At 50.9% G+C, this 19,342-nt stretch overlaps 7 protein-coding genes across 7 annotated transcripts; 4 read left to right on the top strand and 3 right to left on the bottom strand.

The window, feature by feature from the left end:
• Positions 1-25: 25 nt before the first annotated feature.
• Positions 26-1,869, bottom strand: PG986_006959 (glycoside hydrolase family 47 protein; the record flags this gene model as incomplete). The annotated part of the gene is made up of 2 exons (XM_066843181.1): positions 26-145; positions 199-1,869. 2 exons carry the CDS (start codon positions 1,867-1,869, stop codon positions 26-28), a joined length of 1,791 nt encoding a protein of 596 aa, XP_066699293.1.
• A 1,056-nt stretch (positions 1,870-2,925) lies between these two features.
• Positions 2,926-3,998, top strand: PG986_006958 (aspartic-type endopeptidase; the record flags this gene model as incomplete). The annotated part of the gene is made up of 2 exons (XM_066843180.1): positions 2,926-3,179; positions 3,548-3,998. The coding sequence occupies 2 exons, from the start codon at positions 2,926-2,928 to the stop codon at positions 3,996-3,998; spliced, it is 705 nt and encodes a 234-aa protein (XP_066699292.1).
• Positions 3,999-5,188: 1,190 nt separating this feature from the next.
• PG986_006957 (uncharacterized protein) lies at positions 5,189-6,720 on the top strand (the record flags this gene model as incomplete). The annotated part of the gene is made up of 2 exons (XM_066843179.1): positions 5,189-5,383; positions 5,458-6,720. The coding sequence occupies 2 exons, from the start codon at positions 5,189-5,191 to the stop codon at positions 6,718-6,720; spliced, it is 1,458 nt and encodes a 485-aa protein (XP_066699291.1).
• Positions 6,721-7,916: 1,196 nt separating this feature from the next.
• On the top strand, positions 7,917-10,308 carry PG986_006956 (uncharacterized protein; the record flags this gene model as incomplete). The annotated part of the gene is made up of 3 exons (XM_066843178.1): positions 7,917-8,146; positions 8,230-9,631; positions 9,685-10,308. 3 exons carry the CDS (start codon positions 7,917-7,919, stop codon positions 10,306-10,308), a joined length of 2,256 nt encoding a protein of 751 aa, XP_066699290.1.
• A 1,032-nt stretch (positions 10,309-11,340) lies between these two features.
• Positions 11,341-11,777, bottom strand: PG986_006955 (uncharacterized protein; the record flags this gene model as incomplete). The annotated part of the gene is made up of 2 exons (XM_066843177.1): positions 11,341-11,603; positions 11,687-11,777. The coding sequence occupies 2 exons, from the start codon at positions 11,775-11,777 to the stop codon at positions 11,341-11,343; spliced, it is 354 nt and encodes a 117-aa protein (XP_066699289.1).
• Positions 11,778-12,133: 356 nt separating this feature from the next.
• PG986_006954 (uncharacterized protein) lies at positions 12,134-13,323 on the top strand (the record flags this gene model as incomplete). Its single annotated transcript, XM_066843176.1, has 4 exons — positions 12,134-12,318; positions 12,367-12,410; positions 12,466-12,603; positions 12,656-13,323. Coding segments are annotated over 4 exons (1,035 nt in total), but the record flags the coding sequence as incomplete, so codon positions are not given.
• Positions 13,324-13,353: 30 nt separating this feature from the next.
• PG986_006953 (uncharacterized protein) lies at positions 13,354-14,434 on the bottom strand (the record flags this gene model as incomplete). Its single annotated transcript, XM_066843175.1, has 3 exons — positions 13,354-13,584; positions 13,813-14,331; positions 14,426-14,434. The coding sequence occupies 3 exons, from the start codon at positions 14,432-14,434 to the stop codon at positions 13,354-13,356; spliced, it is 759 nt and encodes a 252-aa protein (XP_066699287.1).
• Between the last annotated feature and the right edge of the window lie 4,908 nt (positions 14,435-19,342).

Below are 19,342 nucleotides of genomic sequence, written 5' to 3'. Positions count from 1 at the left end.
TGCCTTGAGCATGGTGACTGCCTCTTCATTTGGGTCGCAGAAATGGATGAGCCTCGGTGTTAAAGACGTAATCATCCAAACTGATCAGGTCAGGGGGTGAAAAGGCCAGATAGAAATATTTCAAGGTCTCGGCTAGCCAGAAACTCTGTAAGGCATGTCAATAACTGGTACTCGTAGTGGTCGGGAATTTCAACATACTTCCATGTAGTCCTCGTTTTGGGACGGGTCGACTGGTTTTGTGACATCAGGGACGGCCGCACTTGCAAGTTTCGCGCCCGTGGCATTCCTCACACCCTGGAACATGTCCCATGCCGCCTCCTGGAACTCCGCGCGGCCAGTGATTCGATGAAGCAGGAAGACGCTTTCAATCGCTTCGGGCCGCAAGATGTATCGAGGGTCCTTGGCCGTGGTGAACCCCTTGGGTAGATGCTCCTTCCATTCAGGGCGTTTCTGCCTTTCCTGGATCCACACCTGCTCATCCCAAGGGCAGTCCTTCCGAGACTCGCAGGCTATCATATTGTGTCGCTCGGGTCCAACCCCGGCGGGCATTGACTTGTATGCGTAGATACAGCCATTCGTCAGCTTAGCCCCGATTTCAATGTCTTTGGGCCTGTTCAGCAACCGACCTCCCAGGGCCATGGTACCACCCAGATAACAAGCTAAGTGCTCCGTCTCGGGGTCCAGAAGATGCTGGCCGTCGTTATAAACATTCACCGCACCTGATACCAAAATGTCTTCTTCTCCGGGGAGCATGGGTCGGAAGAACATGTACTTGTCGGCTGCGTCCATGAATTTCTCTGACATGATCTTGTACTTGGGCTCCGCGCCTTGAATGAGACCGTGCATCTTAGGCAGGTATTCATAGAGAGAGTCGGCACATCCCGCCAGGGTGAATTGATAGCCAGAGGATACATCCTTCCGGCTCATTGAAACCATCATGGGCCACAGCCCAGGCAATTGGGACGCATTCTGTTGGCTGTAAAAGACGTCCATTACCTTGGACATGGCGTTGTAGTACTTGGGATCGCCCGTGATCTGTGACAGACGCGTCATCTCGAGTGACAAGGTTCCAGGAGAGGCTGAAACGACGGAGCCCTCGACGAACAGCTCGTCTCTCGTCTTGGCACGTGCGAAATCGATGAAATCGACAGGCATGCGGTTTGCCGTGTTGAAGGCGCCGTACAGCAAATCGCCTAGCTCTTTAGCCTTGACGAGCAAGATTTCGCGCTTGCTCAGGTCGTAAGCAGCAAGGAGGCCACCAAGGTAGCGAATGTTGGTCTCAAATGTGTTGACACGGGGCGAACTGGACTTGCCAAAGTCGATTTGGGCTACAGCAGCAACGGCTTCGTTGAACTCCTCGCGAAGGCCCATGATCCACAGGCTGTCGAGAGAGTCAACAAGCGTGGCCGCCCAACCAGAGAATTGGTCTTGGTAAGTGCCGGTCATTGGCTTCAGTGCATCCTTCATCCAGGCGTACTTTCGGTACGCTTGCCAATCCCTTTGGAACAGCTCTCTGACCTCGCGTCTTCTGGCCTCACGAACCGCCTTGGCTTTGGCTGACTCTGACTTGAAGGAGTGCTGGACTTTGGGAAGAGCCCTTCGACCCTTGGTACTGGGCAAGGGTTCAAGCTCACCAACAGGTGGGTGTTGGTGCTTGACCTTGGTCCAATTGAAACTAGATTTCGCAGTGGTCGGCAATTGCAGCGGCGCGTCCACATTCATGTAGTTCACCAGCCATTGCGATTCTTCTAGTCGATGCACATTGCATCTGTAGAGAATGTAGAATACGGCAAGTATTGCAACGGCCGGCAGGAGGCGGCGGCCGTTGCCGAAGCGGTTTTTGGAGCGGGCCCTCATCTCGACGTACATGACGGGGGGCAGATCGCTGGGAGCAACAGAGATAGCGAGACAATTGTGCAGCATTCGTTATAAGAAGAACATGAGTATAACCAAAAGCTCGAGGTTTCAAAAATTTCAAAAAATTGTGTTGAAGTGAGTGTAAGGAATGTCCAAGATCCTGAAATAACGAAGGAAGAAGTTGATCGCACACCCTCCACTACTCGAGGCCAGACAACAGGTGTTTCATTGCCGCGCGCCGTGGGAAACGACGCATACCCAGCATGCCAGCGGAGTGTCAGGTCCCTTGCCAACAGTGGAAACAGGAACAGAGATCGGCTCAGGCCATCCCCGGGTCCCTTCTCCCCGGCAGCCAACCTTGGAGGTGCCAAGTGTGATGGTTCTCGCTGCAATCCCAGGGACAGATTCCAAATTTACCCGCAATTGAAGCCCCCTATTTAGCGAGGTCAATCAAATCCGTCCAGTGTTGGTCCAGGTACCAAATAGCCTAGAATTTAGCGCCTGTTGGTTGATTGCTCAGCTGAGCCACACTGCCAAGCTAATCTTTTTGTCCACTGCCCTTCACACCAAAACGTACCCGACGTTCGGCTTCAAAATCGACGGGCCGAGTTGTGTCACGTTGGGATACTGAAAGACTCTTCGTGGATAGCCCCAGGGGCTCGCACCTGGCTACTGTTATATATGGGATTATGGCCTCTAATAGCATATGCTTCTTGCGTGCCATATCCCATCACTGTTCCGATAGGCAACGTCTCTCTCCCAGACATGCAGATCGCCAGAGGCGTTGAGATTCAAGTTGGCGATCCTCCACAGCCATTCGCTTTCATGCCTCAAGTGGTAAGCTGATAACATTGTGTACACCGAAATCTGATCCTAACCCAAGACTTGCACAGGTCTCTGAACAATACCTTTCTCTATGGACCTAACGGGCGGTGCCCCTCGAATGACAATCACTCTGTGATGAGCTGCACCACCAAACGCGGAGGAGCTTACGATGCATTCGCTTCCTCAACTCGAAAGCAAGCCGATCCGGCTACTTATCCCATTGACAGCGCCCCATATCCGCAAATGCCATATGCCTCAGAGTCTTTGAGGTTCAACGACAATGTCAGCCTGGGTAACTTTCCCGTCGGTATTGCCCTGAACAACTGGGGGGCACAGGGGTGTCATCCTACTGTGGCCTTCGGGCTAGGGACCAATTCCACGTTGCTCAAGACGCTGAAGCGCTCATCCAAGAACCTGTCAAATACTTGGGGTCTCTTTTGGGGCCGTAATGGAGGCACTACAAGTTTCCAGCTTGGTGGTAGCATAGTGTTCGGCGGGTACGATTGAGCCAAGGTTTCCGGTCAAAGTACGTGCAGGCACTGTCTAAAAATTCCGGTTGCTCCTCGCGTCTCGTGGTGACCATCTCCGACATGATACTCAACTTCCCTAACGGCGCCAATGCGAGTATCTTCCCAAGCTCCCGGTCCACTGCACTGGCAGCCTGCATCGTACCAGATTACCCGACCTTGCTGACCCTTCCATTGGACCCCTACGTCAACAACTTTCAGAGAATGACAGGAATGAACAATAATTTGGAGAGATCCCTCGGTTTAAATTTCTTCTCGATCAAGTATACGCGTGGTGACGGGCCGTTAGTATTCCTCCATACAGTTGAAAAAGCATCATCGGCTAACAACGTAAACAGCTATGGGGGTGATCTTACGATTCAACTACAGTCGGGTCTTTCGGTCCGAGTGCCAAATGACCAGCTTGTTGTGCCAAATGTCATTATTGACCGTCCCACCGGCGCCTTAGTGGTAAACGGCTCTGCTCCCGATCTTGTTATCAACTCGATCCAGGGCGTCAACGCCAACGACTTACCGCAACTCGGGAGACAGTTCCTGACTGCGGCCTACCTTATGGTCAATATGGATGCAAACCAGTGCACCCTGTGGTCGGCAAACCCAACATCAGATCAAAACCTAGTGGCTGTCGACACGTCCGACCAAGAAGTTACAGAATACTGTGGTACGGGACAAAGCAGCCCGAATAACAGCGGTTCTGACCCCTCTTCGACGGCTACGGGATCATCAGCTTCTTCGCGAACAAGGCTCATCGCCGGTGCAGCGGCAGGTAGTATCGGGGGCGTCCTCTAATCGTTAGCACGACCATCTGCATACTTAGACGGCGGAAAAGAATCAACAAGGAGCGAAGGGTCTCAGGGAGGAACCCAATACAACCTGCCATGCCGCCTTACTATGGGGAGGCGCCATCATATTGTAGCCCGCCCCAGAAGTCTTGGCATCAACAGTATAAGGCAGAACTTCCCGGTGGCGAGGCAACCTATGAGGAACAAAGACACAACCAAACTTTCTCGCCAAGCGCATCTCACCACCGTTACGAACTAGGCGGGTAACCCTCGTGGGCCTCAGAGGTGTTTTGGCCACCAATAGATCTGGTAGTTTCATTTTACAATAATTACATGTTCATGTCTTTTTCAATAATGAGTTCTATCGCAGTAGGATGGAGACAGGGGGTCGCCCCTTGACGCGCCTAGCGCGCTACGCTAGACATTTCATTTGTGTATTTATTAGCACGGTAGCACCTTTCTCTTTTGTCCTTTCTTTCTTTCTTTTAGACAGCACTTTAGCACTTGATATACCATCGGACGCTCTCTGCCGTGCGATAAGTTCTATCATCACGTCCTGTAAGGGACGGCAATGCCGGCCTTTGGGGGTGTATATTCCTGAAGCATCTAGTCTTGTGATATTGAAAGAAGGGACAGTAACTATGTACGCCGCAGGGTAGGCAACAGATATTTAGACTTTGTTCATTGTAATATTTTCTACAAATTTCAAGTAATAGTCGACACCCAACAATACTTGTTGCCATTGAAATCCAGTTCCAACGTTCCTGACCAGTATGGGAAGTATCCCGTGTTGGAAGAAGAGAAAGGCTTAAGTAGCTAAAGTCTGGCATCGCTAATAAAGTCATATAGGGGAACTACTTCCGGCTGATCGAGTATATCCATGACAGTGCAGCTGATGGGTCCGATGGCCTGTGCCGCCCTTGTCTGTTTCCTCATGCGGAGGTTCTTTGCTTTTTACCGGGAGAGCGACTCCACTTCGCACTTCAATTGAAGCTCCAATTCCTCCCCCCCCCACGCGACTTCAGGACCGAGCATTAAAGTCCACTAGGTCGAACGCGCCTCTCAAAGTGACGACAGCAAGAATTAAGGCGCGTCTTGTGTTGCGCCGTAACCATTGCCATTTGATACTGCCCATTTTGCGACTATTGCAATTACCACTCTATTGAATCCCTATTCCACGAAAACTGTCATTCTGCAATGGCACCATCAGAGAAGAAGCTCAAAGAGGAGCTCGAAGCCGAGGTCCGCGCCGTGCTTGGTGGTGACGACCGCGACGACTTGACAGTCAATTACATCCGACAACGCGTTGCCGAAAAGTTGGATCTCGACTCCGATTTCTTCAAGCAAGGCGATTGGAAGACACTGAGCAAAGATATTATTCACGAGGCAGTGGTACGCATCCCGGTCTCTATTTGGTGTTTCTCTGTTGGACATGTTTACACCTGACTAACAACACCTCTTGATAGGAGCAATCCCAGGAAAGCGATAAGGAAGCTGCTAAACCACAACCTGTCTCGGCGGCCAAGAATAGCAAGAAGAACGGCACAAAGAGGTCTAGCGAAGATGCCAGCCCACCAGCTAAACGAGCCAAGAAAGCGGCGCCCGCGAAATCAGCGAAAAAGGCCCAGAAGAAGCCAGACTCGGACTCGGAACTGAGCGAACTGGATGAATCGGAGGAGGAGAAACCCGCCAAAAAGGGCAAGAAAGCTGCCCCGCAGAAGAAACAACCCATAAAGAAGGCAAAGAAGGAAGAATCCGAGCCCGAGTCCGAATCTGAGGCCAAGCCCGAGTCCGAGTCGGAGCTGAGTGACTTGAAGTCGGACGAAGAAGACGAACCGAAACAGCCGGCAAAATCGCGTCGCCAATCCAAGAAGAATGCTGTTTCCGACGAGGATGAGGCGGATGAGGTTAGCGACACGGGCAAGGCTGCCAAAAACCGCAAGCGTAAGCCTGCTGCAAAAGCCTGCAAACCCAAGGCAGCACGTCAGGTTGAGTCAGACGGTTCTGAAGATTCGGAAAATGAGAAGCCACACTCGCCAGATCAATCGTCGCCTGCGAAAGCTGGAAGTGTTAAGGCCGAGACAAGCCCTGTCCCCGAGAGCAAGACAAGCATTGAGAAGGACGATAAAGGCGGCGAGGATCGGACGGAAGTCAAGGATCAAGCTCTCGTCGACGATGACAGCTCAGAACTATCATCCGTCATAGACGAGCCGTTACCCAAGAGGAAGCGCAAAGCCAAGGGCGAAAGCGGTCCTTCTAAGCCAAAATCCACCACTACGAAAGCCACGAAGGCCACGAAGGAGGTGACTGGAGACGAGGCAGAGATCAAGAAGCTGCAAGGCCATTTGGTGAAATGTGGCGTGCGCAAGATTTGGGGGTTTGAGCTTAAGGAGTACGGTGACGACACCCGAGGAAAAATCCGGCACCTGAAGCAGATGTTGAACGACATTGGCATGACCGGAAGATTCTCTGAAGCCAGGGCCAAGGAGATCAAGGAGCGAAGGGAACTGATGGCCGACCTCGAAGCGGTACAAGAAATGAACGATATGTGGGGATCTAACGGTCGAGGTGGTCGAGCTTCCAGAAGCAAGGCCAAGGCGACTACAAAGACGGCAACTCAAGATGACGATGAGGATGAAGAAGACGAAGAAGAGTCGAAGGCAAAGCCTCGGGTCTCAAAGAGAATGGCCGACCTGGCTTTCCTTGGCTCGGAAAGTGAGTCGGATTAGGAAGCAGTCGGTAACTGCGATGGCGTTTCCAGTGCTGCCGTCCCGCAACGGGCGTTTTATGTATACTAAGGTTGGAGCCTGGCGAACAGGCGTATTTGATGTTGTAAGGGTTGTCATGATCACTTTGAGCTGAGGCAGCAGGATACAAGCTAGCGACTGGCATTCATCTTCTGAGCTATGAGACTAAAGACGGCTACTGAGCCCATGAACATGACAGCATTGTAGAACTAATGGCGGATGAGTCAATGTACATACACAATGATTTACAAAATGGCAAGAACACTCACAGCTTTGCGGGAAACGGCTCTCTCTTCGTCGTCTGACCTTGCTTCAATGAAGAGGCGCCTGAGATTGGGGAAGTTGGCCTGGTACAAGTCAGTCAAGGCAACGAAAGCCTGTATCGCGTGTAAGACCTGAGCGTACCATGTGCCCTGAGAAGTGGTGTTTGGTTGTTGACTTTTGTCCGTTCTTAACAATGTCTCGGTGTGAGCTTCATCGGGGATATCGAGCGCTGGTTCGACAGGAAAGTCCTTTTTAGATATGAACTGAGTATTGCAATTTTGGTTTTGGGCTGAGCTGTATACCCAGTTTGTAGGTGATACATGTTGCTTCAACGTTGCTTGACTTTGATGTTCCCATGGATGCGCTAGAGATGATGACCCACTTGTCCCAGCCTCAAATGCAGACAGCTAGGAGAAGTACTGTGGCTGCGCGTGCCCTCTTAGCGCCAGAGCCGGGAGACCCTTTCAAGTTTCAATTGATGCCAACACTGGTCAAGGCTGAACTCAGCGAGCGACGGCTCCATACTAGCAGGTACATTGATGAAGCTGGCGGTACTTACGTGCATTGAATAAGGAGAAGCAGATCGGGCCAGCCTAGCCTATTATCCAGCTTCTGACGAGTGTTTCCAATCGAGTACCTACCTCGCCTACACATTCCACCTGGCAGGCAGCAAGCAACCCTCGGCGTGCAACACCAAGCCTCGCCCTCATAGACAATCCAAGGGACACATAATACCGCCCGCATCAAGCAAAGGCGGATGTATTAACCATCGCCCTAGAACGGGCTCCTATCCCCCACATCTTATCCAACATTGAACCGACTGGACTGCCCGTCATATCGCAGTCACCGCATATCCAATCCAACCCGAACCCCTCCAAACATCAATAACAACACCAACAGCGCATACCGGCACCATGGCTGTGAACCGCATTCGCGGCGCTTTCGCCGTGCCTAAGAAGGGCGAAACCTTCGAATTGAGGGCTGGCTTGGTCTCGCAGTATGCCTACGAGAGAAAAGAGTCGATCCAGAAGACCATCATGGCCATGACATTAGGTAAGGACGTGTCTGCGCTGTTCCCAGATGTTCTGAAGAACATCGCGACCGGCGACCTGGACCAAAAGAAGCTGGTCTACCTGTACCTAATGTGAGTTTGCGAAGACTCCCCAGCAGCGGGCTTTGCTCGAACCGCTGAGGTGCCTGCACCCCTGAACTTGCCCATTGAGACAGCACTGACCTGGAGCTCAGGAACTACGCCAAATCGCATCCCGACTTATGTATTCTGGCTGTCAATACATTCGTTCAAGACTCAGAAGACCCGAACCCGCTTATTCGAGCTTTGGCGATCAGGACTATGGGCTGCATTCGTGTGGACAAGATGGTGGACTACATGGAAGAGCCGTTGCGGAAAACGTTACGCGACGAGTCGCCATATGTGCGGAAAACGGCAGCGATATGTGTCGCCAAGCTCTTCGACCTCAATCCGACAATGTGTATAGAGAACGGCTTCATCGAAATACTGCAGGAGCTGATCGGAGACCCTAACCCCATGGTCGTCGCGAATTCAGTGCAGGCCCTCTCCGAAATCACTGAGACAGCCCCCGAGACCTCAGCGCTGATCATCACGCCCGCGACGCTGAAGAAGCTGCTCATGGCCCTGAACGAATGTACCGAATGGGGAAGAGTGACAATCCTCACGACACTTGCTGCCTACCCTCCCCAAGATGTCAAGGAATCGGAACACATCTGCGAAAGAGTTGCCCCGCAATTCCAGCATGTCAATCCCAGTGTTGTGCTGGCTGCAGTCAAGGTCGTCTTCATTCACATGAGAGTGATCAACCCTGATCTTGTGAGGCAATATCTCAAGAAGATGGCGCCCCCCTTGGTGACTCTGGTTGCTTCCGCTCCCGAGGTCCAATATGTGGCCCTGAGGAACATCGATTTGCTGCTACAGGCTAAGCCGGATATTCTGAGCAAGGAGCTGAGGGTTTTCTTCTGCAAGTACAACGATCCGCCATATGTCAAACTCCAAAAGCTGGAGATCATGGTCAGAATCGCCAACGAGAAGAACTACGAACAGCTGCTGGCCGAACTGAAGGAGTATGCGCTGGAAGTTGATATGGACTTTGTTCGGAGGGCTGTCAAAGCCATTGGCCAGGTGGCTATCAAGATCGAGGGCGCCAGCGAGAAGTGTGTCAATGCTCTTCTGGACCTGATCGCCACCAAGGTCAACTACGTTGTGCAAGAGGTCATTGTTGTTATCAAGGATATCCTGCGCAAATACCCCGGCTACGAAGGCGTTATTCCGACTCTTTGCCAGCATATTGACGAACTAGATGAGCCTGACGCCAGAGGGTCGCTTATCTGGATTGTCGGCGAGTACGCTGAGAAAATCAGCAACGCCGATGACATCTTGGCAAGCTTTGTTGACGGGTTTATGGAGGAGTTCACACAGACCCAACTTCAGATCCTGACAGCAGTAGTGAAGCTGTTCTTGAAGAAACCTAGCAACACCCAGCAATTGGTGCAGAAGGTTCTCCAGCAAGCAACTACAGAAAACGACAACCCAGATATCCGGGACAGGGCTTATGTCTACTGGCGTCTCCTGTCAGGCGACTTGGATGTCGCCAAGGTATGTAAACCGTCGCCCGGAGAAGATCGTACTGAACCACTAACACCTTTTAGAACATTGTTCTCTCACAAAAGCCGGCCATTACTACGACAATGACTAGCCTACCCACAGCTTTACTAGAGCAGCTTCTGGCCGAACTGTCGACGCTTGCATCTGTCTACCACAAGCCACCCGAGTCCTTCGTCGGCAAGGGTCGCTACGGAGCTGACGCCATCCAACGTGCTGCCATTCAGGAACAGCGCGAGAACTTGGAAGAGAACCCGATCGCTGCCTCAGCAGCCGCTGCGGCCGCTGCTACCAACGGGTCTGGCAACCAAAACAATATCGAAAACTTGCTCGATATCGACTTCGATGGTGGTGCTCCTGCTTCATTGGAGCAGGCTAGCGCTCCAGGTACTCCGGCTCGCGTTGTCAGCCCTGCCGGTGGTGCCGCACCAAGCGGGGGTATGGCTGATATGATGGGCCTATTTGATGCTCCTCCACCTCAGCAGCCCGCTGCGGCGGGTGGCATGGGCGGCGGTGCATCTAACGATCTGATGAATGGGTTTGCTGGCCTAGATATTGGGGGTGACAGCAGCAGTGAGCCACCGCCGGCGTCGACGCAATTGGGCCACCCTGATGGGGATGCTGCTAAGAAGAATGCCAACGCCAGCGAGGACCTACTCGGACTATTCTAGGAGACGCGAGCACAAAATATTAGCGATGAATTGCAAAAAGACAAGAACCCTTGGGTTGATGACAGTGACAGTGACAGAGACGAGGAACGCGACAAGGATAAGGAAGACATCGAATGGTAGGAGCGTATTGCTTCCAGTCCTTCTCACAGGAAGAAGACTTGAAGCATATTGGAAGGACATCTATAGCCAAAATATACAATATCAACTTGTTGGTTATACAGCTGACAAACTGGAAAGGACATGCTTGCGAGGCAGGAGTAAGTGCGTGTGCGTAGCCCTGAGATGACAACGCTGTAGGCGTTGTGCCTGCATCTTATTTATGGCCCTCGAGTATATAATTCAGTCTTGAATTAAATAGAAAGCGTTCGGGGTGTAATTGTAAACTTAAACTTACTCGTATTACCGGCTCATAGCTTCTTTATCATGCCAGATCTCATCATCTACAATGTTTAAGATGGATGACTGTGATATTTCTGGATAGACTAGTACTGCCAGTTATATAAGTACCGATGTGCCTAGTGTAGGACTGGGTTGTTTGTTATATATACTTCCATTAGCTGGGCGGTTAGTTGCTCGAGCGAGTCGATCTCTGTTAACATACCCCCTTCGACGCTATACGGCTTTTGATACATTTGCCATAACGAGCGAGGGTTACTGAGGTTACAGACTTTTCAGCTTTCCTACTGACTTTGAACAAGCAGATCCCGATCAGCCCTCCAGCCCTGCATAACAGAATGGGAGTGTTGGACACCGAATGGGAAAGAGGTATCCTGGTATGTATTGGTATTTCACAAACGCCCCCAAGCCCGGCACGATATTCTGATGCTCGTGCAACATACATGATCGCATGCAGATGAAAACCTCCCAAAGCATATGCGTATGATTTACATGGCCTTCATTTCCCCCTTTCCTCCGTAACCTTTTGTTGCGTGGACCAACGCCCCGGGGAGCTATAACACCTCAACCCGAGGTTGTCATGATCGTAGCAGGCTTATAAGATCCGATTTCTTCCATTTTTCTCCTCGCGTCTGCCTAAGCCTCAACACCCTCGACCTTTCCATCCACGGTCCCGTCCATCGGCGGCTTGGCCGAGGCGTCGCCGTGCTTCGCCTTGTCCTTCTCCCACTCCTCGGGCGTCTGGCACTTTGCGCTCCAGGCGTGGATGGCCGCGATCTCGGTCTTGAGGGCGGCGTTGACGGTGCGGTGGCGCTTTAGCGAGTTGAGGCCGGCGAACTGGGGCGAGACGATGAGCGTGGTGAAGGATTGGCCACAGCCACCTTCAGTGAGAGTGAGTGCTTGTTAGTACATAATACTGTAGAGAGAAGTAGGTAGGTAGGTAAGTAGGTAGGCGAGAGGTAGAGTAAGGTGCTCGTTTTACCTGACATATCTGTGACCTCGACATGGGTCGCATTCAACCGCTCGATCAGGGCGCTCTTGAGCGAAGCCTCTGTTATTGTCGACTCGGCCATTTTCTGCTTTGCGCTAGGATGATACAAGGTAAAAGGGCGACGACGATATGTAGAATGCGCGCGCGCGAACCAAAACTTTGGGGGGGTTGATTTAATGCGACCTCGGTGATGACGGAATTGCCCCTCCAAAGCTCCCAGTGGGGGGTGGGGCCTCTGTGTGCCGCCCAAGAAATCACCCACTCCAACCACTGTCAGTGGCTCGGTGGCTGAAGCTATTGGTGCAATACCGAAGCTGTTGTGGCTCAATCGGCAGAGTCGAGTTCAAGATCATCACTTGGCAATTGACAGCGTCACGACACACCCCAAGAACAGACTTGATATTACAATCGAGTCCTTTTTACTACTGCACAGTCTCGATGAGATCCGCTTTGTCGCGTCATCTTTATACTCAGGTCATTCCACGTATTGGAACGTGCAAACTAGCTGTACCCGTTGCTGGTGCTTGCAGAGCTTCGTTTCCTGCACAACCGCTTCACAGAGGATTTAGCAAGATGGCGGCCCCTACTTTTACCGATGCCGTAGTGAAGGCAATGAAGACCCTGTAAGTCATGCTGTCGCCAAATACCAAATACACTCTAATGTCTTGTAGCTACCCTCCTGAGCTGGCCGATTCGGCATGGGACAACACGGGATGTACGTCTTCTTATTTCAGCTACCCCTCGGGAAAGCGACAACTAACTGTTCGCAGTACTCCTGGACCAAGCCTTGCTTCCTGAAGGAACTGAGTCCAAGCAGGGCGGAGGTGCCGTTCTGCTGACGAACGATCTCACTGCAGCTGTCGTGGATGAAGCTCTTGAAAAGCAGGTTAACATTATCATCAGCTATCGTAAGTTCTAGAGCAACGACGACTTGTAGACCCAGAGACTGACATGACGCAGACCCTGTCATTTTCCGCGCTCTCAAGTCTTTATCCAACCAGGATCCCATGCAAAAGCACCTGCTCCGGTTGATCGCCGCGCGTGTAGCTGTCTACTGCCCCCATACGGCTGTTGATGCAGCAAAGGGTGGGCTAAACGATTGGTTGTGTGATATCATACTTGACAGCGAGACCAAGCAAGCTGAACGTAAGGTGGTTCAGCCCATTTCTCGGCCCCTTCCCGAAAGCCTCCAGGGACTCGGGTATGGCCGCACGATGAAGTTGCAGGGCCCGATGCCCCTGACAACTATTCTTAAGAACCTGTCACGTGGCCTAGGCGACCAGCAACACATGTCGGTCGCGTTGCCCCATCCGCGGAAAGACCTGAAAGACATGAGCATCTCGACGGTTTCCGTCTGTGCTGGTTCAGGCTCTAGCGTACTCAAGGATACCGATGCCGAACTCATCGTCACAGGCGAGATGGATCATCACTCTGCTCTGCGCTACACACAGCTGGGCCAGACTGTGGTTACCGTATTCCACAGCAACTCGGAACGTCAATACCTGACACAGGTACTGAAGCCTGAGCTCGAGAAGATGTTATCCCAAAGCACTCGTGCGGAAGGAAAGGTATTAGTGAGCCAGGCGGACCGAGATCCCTTTGAGACCATAGACATATCAAGCCTGGGTTCGTAAGCAGTGTCGGCGAAGGGCGACAGCTCAAACACCGCCGGAGTCTGTTTGTCTCCAGTTAAAGCTGCTCGCCTCTCCTCGGACTGCAGCATCCCCATCTTCAATACAAGCGTCTACGTCGCTTCCTCCCAAACCTTTCTCTTTCCAGGTGACCAACAGCTTCCGGGGTACTTTCCAGGCTTGCCGTGCATCCTCTAAACGGCCCTCGCTAACAAGGGCACGTATTTTGTCGGGCGTCTCGAGGACCTCGAGAGCCAACTGCTTCGTACGTATTTTTCTTTGCCTTGCCTCTTCGGCGGCTTTCTTTGTGGAGTTGGGGGTGGTACCTGACTCCGTAGTGTTTCTCGTATCGAGGAGGCTTGTGAATAAATCTGTGCAATGGCCGGGTCAAGTGTGGAAGCCATTGGGTTCAATGGGTCCATATTCGTTCTCATCTACTCGCCGTTAGCACCCATCTCCATCCGGGTCTCAAGGACGTAATCTTACCTTCCGTATCGTCTCTGTCGCCGAAATCAGCTTGCTATAGTTGTCGTAGACCAACGCCTTCTTCTCGGCGTCCAGGGCGCGGATCTCGCCGAGCGTTTTGGTGTATAGCTTCAGGAGGTCCTCCATGCCGTTCTCCGCCAGCGCCTTCTTGACGTACGCGTCGGCGTCGAAGCTCTCGCCGTCCATCTCCGAGGGCGGCACCTCGGACGCCTCGTGCTGTCCGCCCAGGGGGTCCGTCACCTCGACGCTGGGCGGTGGCGGCGCCGCCTGGGCCGCCTTCCGCTCCTGGAGGTTGTAGTACTCGCGCAGCGCGGCCCGGTTGCGCTTCGTGGCCGGGGGGCCGGTGCTGCTGCTGCGCCCGCCACCGCCACTGACGGGGGACGAGGCGAAGGAGCCGCTGTTCGGGTTCGGGGACGTCGTGGCGGAGCGGGAGCCGTCGAGCGAGGGGGCGGTTCGACGAGGTCGGGGTCGTGATGGTTTGGAACGAGGCCATGCGCCGCGTGGGCTCTCTCGGGGAGGCTATTGTGGACATTTTCGGGGGGCGGTGACTTTGCGCAGGGGAACTCTACTTTTTTTGGAATGGTATGTAGTTGATTTTAAATGGTTAATTGACTTGCGACATTCAAGCTGGTTTATGTAGGAGCTCTGTATGTAAACGCAGGATGACAACATGCAGTGATGAGCATTAGGTAGGCAGTTGAAGCTCCGTTGTAATAGCTAACACGCAAGTACCGAGCTACTGAGCTGCTGGCAGCACCCACCTAATCTCAGTTTCAGGGGACCATCTCAGCTGCCAAGCCACTGTGGCTCAGGCCAATGCGACTACCACTTCGTCCAAGAGCGCAGAAACATGTGAATGTTGCTATGTTAGTTGTTAAGACAGAGTTTCTTAATTATCTACCTGATTTTGAGGAAAGGGAAAAGATCGATAACTCGGTCGAACCATCGAATAATCGAAAACAAACTTTATTATTTAAATCTACGAGGTCGAATTGACCTAGCCGAACCTTTATCGAGGGGACGCAGCCAAGGCGCTACGGTATGGATGATCCGATGGATGATCTGATGGTTGTTGACACCGGTCGCGCCGGACTCGCGTAGAGCCAGCACTACCCGCGAAGTAACGTTACGGCGTATAATTAAGGACTTTAAACGCTTTAGACGCGTCCTAGTAGCGAAAATGGCTCGAGAAGAGGTATCGAAGAAGGATTAAAGTATTTGGAGAAACTGATCGCTAATCTAGTAGCCCCTAGCAGTAGGCGTGAAGAGATTTTTTAAGTAATTAGGGAATTTCGTACCGAAGCGACCGAATTACGACCGTACCTCGACGACGACGATAACGCGCTAGTAACCCGCGGGGAATTGCGAAAGATAGTCGGAAAAGCTATCGCTTAAGCTACGTAGGATTTTAAAGTTATATAGACTAAGTCTTGGGCTTAAGTTGCATTTGCGCCGCGTAGTAGCGATCCCATTGCCTGGTAACCGAAAGTTATCGTTTTAGCCCGCCGAAACCGCGAAGTAGTAATTAAAAGCGTAAATTAATTTAACGATATTTAAAAGAGGAGGCCAGTAAATATCGTGCAGAGCGTTAATATAGTAATTGGGCATAGCGAGGCTATCGTAGCGAGGAAATTACTTAGCGGCGATGTTGTCCTTATTTTTAAAAACGAGGCGAAGAAACATGTAGAAAATAATGGATGGGTTTTAAACGCTTTCGGGATTAACGCGCAGTTTATTTGCAGAGAATTCGCAGTTATCGCGAAAAGGGTCCTAGCGAAGAAGCTGCGGGATATCTACGACGAAGCCGCGTTATTACGTAGCTTGCTCGTAAATAAATATAACCTGAAAGAGATTTCGAAATGTAAGCGTAGCCTACCGAAGAATCCCGAAGTACGCTACGCTTCCCTTATCTTATATGCGAGCTCCGTTTAAGCTACGAAGGATTTGTGCGACAACGGCTTAATATGGGATTCCGAGATCTTCGACTGCGAACCGTATAACGCTAGCCTCCGTATCTAACAGTGCTACCGCTACTACGGTTACGGCTACGTAATTAAGTATTATCGGAAGCAGCAGCGATGTGGCTACTGTTCTATAACAGTACACCCTGGGGGAGACCAAGAGTACCCCCAGAGAGGACCACGAGGCAGGAAACGTTGTGTTAATTACGGCAGGGAACACACGGCGTAGGATCGCGGCTGCCCCGTAGCGATCCAGCAGAGAGAACGCGTGAGAGAAGCTTATGCTTACCGGCCTCGCTAATTCGAAGTCCGTAGCACCGGCGATAGCTCGGCAGGAACAGGGCGTTTATCACTACCGACGACGCTCTCTACTAGCGATGGAGAAGGGTATATAGTAGTTTCGCGGAAGAGAAGCCGCCCGCGATTCGATTCGATAGCGAGCAGCCAAGGCAGAGAGACACGCTCGCAAAGCCGGCGCGGTACCGTCGTTCCCTTATTAGCGTAGGACACCACTATAGTCTTATAATTATGAGTTTACGAATAGTATACTGGAACGTCGTAGTATTAAAGGTAATAACGGTACTTGTTTTAGTTAATTAAGAAGAGTACGATATATTAGTACTATAAAAAGTATAGACGAACCCCTGTACGTAGACCGCGTATTGCCTAGAAATAACTAGGTATCGAGTAATTTACGGCGAGGGCTGAGCGGCTATTTATATATATAAACGCTTTAATATCGCTAAGTTAGAGACTAAGGTAGGCCCCGATTAGGCTGCCGTTATAATACCGAGGGGAAAAAGTGGCCGCTTTATTGTATGGTTTATATATTCGTTAATTTAAAAAACTTCTCGATGGCGGAGCCCCCTAAGCGACCTCGATGCGACCTCGTACCCCGGGCGATACTTGCTCGTCGGAAACTTTAACATATACTATCCGCTTTAGAACGTATATAGCAGGAAATCGTACGGAGTAGATAACTTTCTTGCCTTTACGGACTAATGGAACCTAGAGTTAGCTACGCTATATAGAGAAATTACGAAACGACGCTACGGACAAAGAGATTCCACGCTAAACTTAGCCTGGGTGACACGAGGAACGACAATTTTATATGAAGGAAACCCTGGTTTAAAAGGTTTTGACCATAGGGCATAGGTCGTCCGCGTTGAACTAGAAGCCAACTCGTTACGAGGTAGTAAAACGAAAGCAGAGGGATAGAACTGGACGATATTAAATAAGGGGCTGGCACGGGCGGAAGCCGGAGTACGTTTAACCGATATCGCCGAGCTAATAAGCCCGGAAGAGCTGGATTAAGCTGTCGATAACTTTATAGGCGACCTACGAAAGATTGCCGATATAGCAGCCCTAAAAAAGACCCCCTATATTGGTAAAAGTACGTCTTGGTGGTTACCGGAAGTCTAAAAAGCGTAAACTATTACGAAATAACGATACCGAGCCTATTTCGCGGTACCCTCGCAATATACTTAGAACTAATACACCGAGTTGAAAACGGACCTGGAGAGAATCGTTTAAATAGCGAAAACGAAAAGCTGGCGCTACGCAGTCGCCGCTACCTCCCACGATTTTAAAACACTTTAGTCGCTCGAACGATAAGCCCGACTACGGAGCTGAACGCCACTACAGACAGCGGGAATCCCAGAATTACGACGTAGCGAAAGAGTTGTTAACGAGGCGCGAAGCCACGACGAGAAAGCTACGCTTTTTTCGGAGAGGTTCTTCCTTAACCTAGAAGCCGACCTTACGGACTTAAATACCGTACCGAACTACGCCCCTAGCTTTACCCCTGTCGAGGTAAAGGTAACGGCTGAGGAAATAAGAGATATTATTAAGTAGACGGGACTTTGGAAGGTTTTAGGGGAAGACTTTTTACCTCCTGGTTTCCTTAAAGCGTGTGGGGAACCCCTTTTCCGGACGTTAGCCGGCTTGGCGATAGCGAGTTTCCGGCTTGCCTACTTCCCTAAACGTTTCCGTACGGCAAAGGTTATCGTAATCCCAAAGCTAAATAAAACAGTAACCGAAAAGTAAATACCTAGTAAATAGAGACCTATTTTATTACTTAGTACGGTCGGGAAGGTAATAAAGACAGCTATGAACCGGCGAATTACCGGAATAGCCGAAGAGTACTCGCTTTTATCTAAAGGCTAAATGGGGAACCGGACGCAGCGGTTTACCGAGCTAGCTATTCGACTAGTTACCGACGTCGTCCGTATAACGTGGCAATAAAAAGGCGTCGCTTCCCTCCTCCAGCTCGATATTAAAGGCGTTTTCGATACAGTTAACTATAAAAGACTAATTGCTACACTCCGCGAGAAGGGACTGCCGGATTGGGTTTACCGATAGGTCGAGAGCTTTATTACGGACAGATCGGTCTATTTTTATTTCGACGGTAAGTCGTTAAGGAGGATCTAGCTCCGCGCTGGTGTTCTGCAAGGCTCCCCGTTATCACCGATCCTCTTTATTTTCTATATCGCTATACTATACGAGGAGCTAAAAGCGTACGAGTAGCTTATTATCGTCGGATTCGCGGATAATACGAATCTTATTACCGTAAGGCTAAACTACGTTACGAATTGCCGAAACTTAGAAAGAGTTTGGGAGACTTATAGCCGCTGGGCACGCACGAAAGGGATAGAGTTCGAACCTAAAAAGAGCGAGTTTATCCATTTTATTAAAGCGCGAGAAGCTTATACGCTATAGGTACGCCTCGGAGACGCTGTTATAGCGCCGGTAACTTTTGCGAGATTCTTCGGCGTTTAGCTCTATCGGAAGCTATAATGGAAGGACCATATCTTAAAAATCAAAGCGAAAATGGCAACTTAGATATTAGCTCTTACCAGGCTCGCAGCGTCAGCTTGGGGATGTTCGGTACGAAGGGTAAAGGAGCTTTATACGAAGGTAATACACAGCGTATTCGCGTACGGAGCGTCGGCTTAGCATAAAGTGGGCGATATCGAAAAAGGGCCAGCTTTTAGCCTTATAATAATCTAAAACTCCTATCTCCGGACCGTAATAGGGGTATATAAGGCGACCCTTCAATACTACTTAGAAACTAAAGCGGCAGTTCCCCCCTCGACCTCTATCTAAATGCGAGGGCAGCTAGCTTCGAGATACGCACGGAGACTACCGGGAAGCTATAACTTTTACGCGGCGCCTGTATAAAAGCGGCAGAGATTATTAATAAAGAACGTAGCGCAAGGAGAAAGAGACAAAGGAAACCCCAAGGGGCTACTAGCGAAGCCCCCACGACTTTATAGCTAAGCGACGCTTAACTGACGTTAGCCAGATAATGGCTAAATGGTTAAACGGTCGAATAAGCGCTCAAAGAGAAATGGGAACAAAGATGGTTCCATGCCGTTACTCCGACGCGAGGCCGCCGCGAACTAGCTATAAAGTCGCCGCTAAACTGGGGAGCGTGCCGTCGTTACGACGATATGTTTAAGTACGAAGTATCGGTTTTAATATAAGTACGTACTGGAAGAATAGGGTTTAAGTCGTTCCTGTTTATTTGTCGGGTTCCAGACGTCCCGACGCCGCTATGTAACTGCGGT

Source organism: Apiospora aurea (assembly GCF_038362705.1).
Source record: "Apiospora aurea strain CBS 24483 chromosome Unknown utg000005l_segment0_segment0, whole genome shotgun sequence".
Classification (NCBI taxonomy): Eukaryota; Fungi; Ascomycota; class Sordariomycetes; order Amphisphaeriales; family Apiosporaceae; genus Apiospora; species Apiospora aurea.
The sequence above is the reverse complement of the archived record's forward strand: the minus strand, read 5'-3'. Positions and strand labels throughout refer to the sequence as shown.